Source organism: Bombina bombina, chromosome 5 (assembly GCF_027579735.1).
Source record: "Bombina bombina isolate aBomBom1 chromosome 5, aBomBom1.pri, whole genome shotgun sequence".
Taxonomy (NCBI): Eukaryota; Metazoa; Chordata; class Amphibia; order Anura; family Bombinatoridae; genus Bombina; species Bombina bombina.
Window position 1 is genome coordinate 383574557 of NC_069503.1, and position 6000 is coordinate 383580556.

General features: G+C 34.4%; 1 protein-coding gene across 3 annotated transcripts in view; it reads right to left on the bottom strand.

The window, feature by feature from the left end:
• SATB1 (SATB homeobox 1) overlaps positions 1-5681 on the bottom strand; it is a 129418-nt gene extending 123737 nt beyond the window's left edge. For 2 of the 3 annotated variants that reach the window (XM_053714219.1, XM_053714217.1), the window contains exons 1-2: positions 3972-4934; positions 919-1154 (exon numbers count right to left, since the gene is read on the bottom strand). In XM_053714219.1, coding sequence (XP_053570194.1) covers positions 919-1129 — 211 coding nt within the window. In that variant the 5' untranslated portion in view covers positions 1130-1154; positions 3972-4934. The other variant, XM_053714218.1, reaches the window with a different exon arrangement.
• Between the last annotated feature and the right edge of the window lie 319 nt (positions 5682-6000).

Sequence of the window (6000 nt, forward strand, 5' to 3'; positions counted from 1 at the left end):
GCTGTGCAAATATCGCATAATACCAGAGACAGCTGAAATCTCCTATTTAGGAATTTATAGAACTTATATGTTTGCAGGCGTCAGAAAGTCCTTTTATACAGCATTGGTTCAGTTCTCAGTACAATATTAATGCACTCAGAGAAGCCATAATAAATTATATTTTTAATGCTCTTACCCTGGCTTTCTTAAGATGCATACATTCTTGGCAAACAATCAATAAATAGGGTAATCATGAACAGAGGCCAAAGAATTTGCTGAAGTGCTGTTTTTCCATTTTAATAGATAAAGATCTAACAATACCAACTGCTGTGTCTGTTCATTTTTAGGATCAATATATGCTTTGTTTTCACCAAACAGAATGCAAAATGAAGGATTGTATGATAAAATGTTACACATTGAATACAATGAAATTCCACTGCCTTCAACTTTGTACATGAAATTATCAGTTGTCTGAAAATAATGCACATTGCATTCCAAAGCTTAAAGACAAATGATGCATCTATACTAATGGCATTATAAAAGAACGGGCTCATTTTTCTATTTTGCTAAGTATATTTCACCAGCACAGCAGTTGCAATAACAAGTATAAGGAATGCTTGTTTATTTGCATATATAAAACTATTTTAAAAGACTGGGAAAAATGTCAGACTGGTATTTCACGACATACCTGATTTAAAAAGGCACCTTGCTTTTGAAGTAAGTTAAAAAAAGAAAAAAAAAACATAAATTTTAATAAAAGAAATAAAAAAGTTTAAGTCTATGTATAGCACATCAAAATTACTTTAAACACTCAGCACACAAGTGTTACAACTTCTAGTATCTTTAAGATTTAAAAAAAAAGAAAAAAAAAGGCTAATTACAAAGACAGAACCACTTTAAATGGTAAATTTGATTTATGAAATATTTGAAGAATGTTACCTTTTCTGATATTTGTCCTCATCATATGGGCAGATTGTCTTAGGGGCACTCCTTGCATTTTTCCTCCTGTGCTTCCAAGTCTTCCTCTTCCTAGAGGACTCCCATTCTGCTCAAGGCGGGCTATTTTGGCTGCTGTACCCATTGAATCGTTTACATTGTTAGACATTTCTGAATGTTCTATCCCCTGAGTTGTCTCGTTCGAATGATCCATGCTCAGTCCCGCCTCTAAGGATCACCTGGCACAATTAAAAAAAAAAAAAACAACACACATAAGTATTTATAAATCTATGATGCATGCTGGTCTTTTGTACCAAAATGCTTATGATCACCAATCACACTTGTGTAAACACACACACAAAAAACACGCAAATTTTTATATGTGTGTATGTGTTTACACTTGGGTAAACACACACAAACATATATATATATATATATATATATATATATATATATATATATATATACACACATACACACTTATAATTAAGTAGACACATAGTTTAGATGATTATTATTGTTACCATGAACACAAATCCAGAAGTCAACCCTTTTTCCATTAGCATCAAACAGTGATCATTTGTGAAACTTGAACTTTTGCATAATGACTAGACTATGACAGACAAATATGAGTGATTGACACTGAAAAAGAAGTTAAACACAACACAGTTACATTTTTAATGGTTTGTGATAAAAAAAAAAAACATGAAAGAAACTATTGTTGATAAATGATATCAATATCATAATACCAGTATCATTCAGTGTGAATTGGCTTTAACCTTTTCAAGGCTACCTAAGCTATGCTTTATTGTGGTCTTCAAGCTTGCTCCATTGTAAACTAGCTTTATGGAATGCACTTATGAACAAGTTATGAATAACATTGTATTTGTATAGCTAAAGAAATGAAAAAGGATGCTGATGATTTCAAATGCAGAGTCGGATTTACATTTATGTCATAAAAGGACAAGTGAAAACCAAAATGGTACCCCTCTTATGCTTATAGTAAAGGGGAACACTTTCTGCCACAAAATTAAATTACAGTTATAATAGAATGTATGATTACAGCTTTGAATTACATAAAACAAATATTTTGTAATGTAATTTAATATTATTACTAATAAGAATAGCAATTATAAATCACCATTATTCTACCAGGATAACAATGCACTATAGAGCTTTTTTTAAAAAAAAAAACCCCCAAACAAACAAACTAAAACATATACAAATGTTAGTCAGTGTGCTACAACTTCTAGTTTATATACTTCTGAGTTATGCATCTGAAAGCATTGCTATAAATGTTTGGACAGTTCTAGAAAAAGAAAAATAAAACACATGGAGTAGTGTGAAAACTATATGTGTTCCTTTTTCTACAGCTTAGATTGCATTCTATAATAGTATAAATCATAATGATATACTGTAAAAGGATTATTTTATTTAAACTACTTTACAAAAGTAGATTTTGTGACATTTATAAATACATTAAAAATAATCTATAACTTTTTTGGCTGAAAAACATAACACTATATATAAAAATACAAATAAAAAAGTAAAAAATCATTTAAAAAATATATAGCTGAGCATTAGTATTAAGCATCTTGACACATTGCTACCTAAATAAATCTGTATGTCAACAATTAAACTATGTTTACTTCAAACTAACAAGAATGGCAATTAAGGAGATACATACTTGATAATGTCCAATATCAGCACATGAAAATAGCATAATTTTCACACCTTGGTTCATATCTCATAGTTTTAAACAAATGCAATTTTGAAAAATGGCAAGATTCAGATGTTATTCATGAAGAGTGTATATCAAATATTTTATTTGCTGAAAGTTTACAGATGAAAATGTTCATTTACTGTACTAATAATTCATCTGCGAAAACTTGACTTTCCATATACAATGGTTAGTAGAGTTTTCAATTCTAAATGTGCCTGTCAAAAGAGAATTCAAATGCATATAAAACATCTAATTTACTTATTTAAACACTATGCCCAAGGCTAAAGTTCACCAAGATCTCAGTTACAAATAATGATGAGCAACAGCAAGCACAGCTTGCCCACAATGACAGCACAATGCTGTAACTATTATCTGTAGTTATCCTTGTCAGCCAGAGCTTATTTCTTAACCCATTAGCTGCAAAAGGGGTCAGAAAAAATGATGCTTCCTTTTACTCATTAACACAGCAAAAACACGTGAAGTCAACATTATTTTACATTGCACTGTAACAGATTTTACTGCACACTGTCACCTTCTCATGTTTTTTTTAATAATCTAGGTAGATTAAGCACATTTGCAATTTAATAATACAATTATATCCCTTTCTAAGCAGAACAATTAATGTGTTCTAAAAGTGACAAAAAAGTTTCCATTATAGGGCCAGAAAAAAATATTATATGACTTAATAAATTACATTTAATGACAGTCATACCATTTACAGCAGTTTACAGCAGGTAATAGCAATAACCACTTTAACAGCTAACCTGGTATATAATAATAATAATAATAATAATAATAATAAACTATTATATTATGCAGGAACACACATGAAAATAAAGCTTATGTACACCACCATATATATTTCTTTAAAATAACATGAAAAAATGATTCCAGTTAGTAAATGTTTATCTGTTTTACCAACTGTGTATAATAAATAAATGAATAATATATATATATATATATATATATATATATATATATATATATACACACATGTACATACATACACAGAGACTCAGTATAAAATAAGGCATACAGTCCATAAAAAAAAAAAAAAAAAAAAAAAAAAAAAGGATCAATGACAGGCAATGTTGTGAAGCATCCCTAGGAAATCTCCTGAGACTCAGGACAGAGTAAACTTGCAGCCCTATATTAGAGCAGCTGATTCACCTTCCACTCCGTGTGACTGTAACAGTCCCAGCCAGGGTTTCCCCTTGACCTTTTAAAGAGACAAAGAAGCAAAGTGCTATCTGATAACTCTATCAACTGTGACATCAATCCAAATGCACAATCAGCAATTAAAGGAAGATAAATGGCATAAAACGCTACTTACCACTTCAAAACTAAACAGCACATAAAACTGTAAAGAGCACAGCCTCTTAGTAGTTGGTTTCTTAAGAAGTTCACGTGTGGTATTTTCTTGTGTCCTTTTTAGTGGCAGACCTGAAGATAACTTCCCTTGAAAGTAGTGTTTTTTTTATGTTTGTATATTTATTAATTTGCTTCTCTTTGGGGGGGGGGGGGGAGTACTAAAAATCAACGTCAAGGTATAAGCATGAACACAATGTGCAATTACAGCACAGCAAAACAGAAAAACAAATAAAAAAGGGGAGGAAAGACTGACGTGATAAGGAAACTGATACAAAAAAGATATATACACACTAATAACCTGGCATAAAAAATAATTAATAGTGGAAGCAGTAACCTGCAGCAGCTTGGATAGTTCTGCCAGGAGTTGGGTCCGAGAAGCTGGATTTTCTTGATAAAATGAAGTATAAACACGACATAGTGACAACAGAGAACACCAGGAGTTATCTTCGCAGAGATAAAAAGAACAGAGGGCAAAAAAAGTAATAATGCCCCAAAAAGTGTAGCTGTCAATGTCAATCAGCAGCAGTGACAGCTTCCAGCCCTGACACAATAGGCTTTAAACTTTACTGAAGAATAGATTTTAGAAAAAAACTAAACATAAAGGAAAGCAATGCACACCTGTCATCCATCTACTTTGCAATATTTGGAGGCTGAAAAATAGCAAGGATTGCTGTGCTTGCTTTCCATGTAGGTATCATGCAAGATAAGAGGGGTGCAAGCCAAAGGGGGGGAAAAAATCAATTAAAAAGACAGAAAAGTACCATAGGCTTGCTCACTGTTTCAAGTACGAAGAGGAAATAAAAGGTAATTCTTTTGATATCAAAACTGATCAGTAGTTTTGCAAAATAAAAATAAAAAAATACTTCACAGTCCTAGGTTTATTCTCTTGCTGTCATGCATTAGTAAACAATAGGCACGAATATAATAAATACTTGTTGTTGTTTTGGTTTATATGTGGTTTCCCAGGCCGGTGTGGTGGCTGTTGCTGTATGTTACACAGGCAGGATTGTATCATTGAGAGTGTGTATGTTTGTTTGTCCAGAGCCGCCTTGCTTCTCTCTCTCTCTCTCTGCGTTTGTGTCCCCATTAAATTATTAGTTGTATTGACTCATCACTCCTCCTCCTCCTGCTGCTGCTGCCGCCGTTCCCTGCACTCTTGCTTATTATTGCTCTTGCTATTAAGGATGCTGCTCTGCCTGCTGCTGTTGCTGCTGCTGCTGCTCTTGCTGCTTCTTCTTCCTCCTCCTCATTTTAATACAAAATAACACCAGCCAGGCCACCGCCGGAGCTCCAGCTCTCTTCCTGCAGCCCCAAGCACTTCCCTGGCAGCCCCGGATCAGCCGACGTCCTGGGAGAGAGACAGAGGAGGAGGAGGAGGAGAGACATGATGAGAGGGGGAGGAGAGCAGCAAGCAGGGCTTGGATAATGGGATCAGAAAGGGGACGGAAATAGTAAATAAGGCTGAATGGCATTGGAGAGCAGGAGGAGGGCACAGGAGTTAAACGGAGGGACTTTAAAAATAGCAGAATAAGATAGCTGAGTTAGATGAGGGGGTGTAAAGGGGGAATTGGGATTTCCGGGCGCGCAAGAATCTCTAATCTTCTTGATTACAGTGAGTCGGCTGCGTAGAGATTACACACAATAGCCAGAATAACAGGGAGCAGTGTGAGGGGAAGGACTGCTGCACAGAGGCAGGCTGAGCTCACACACTGACACACACAGAAGCACATAGGAAGGAGAGGGAGGAGTAAACACTGCCACGGCAACTGAGCAAACCTTTCACATGTTAACCCCTTCTCACTCCCACCTGACATGAGGTCAGTTTGTCCTGCTGCAACTGTTACAGTGCAAAGTCTGACCACTGATTGTGAATATCTATAGTGCATGTACCCGTCTATTAGATGTGTATCAAGTGTCTAAGGATTATAGCTGAAATATGAAACAAAAACCTGCAACTTTCTTTCAAGTATATTCTAAGTACTCTAGCTACT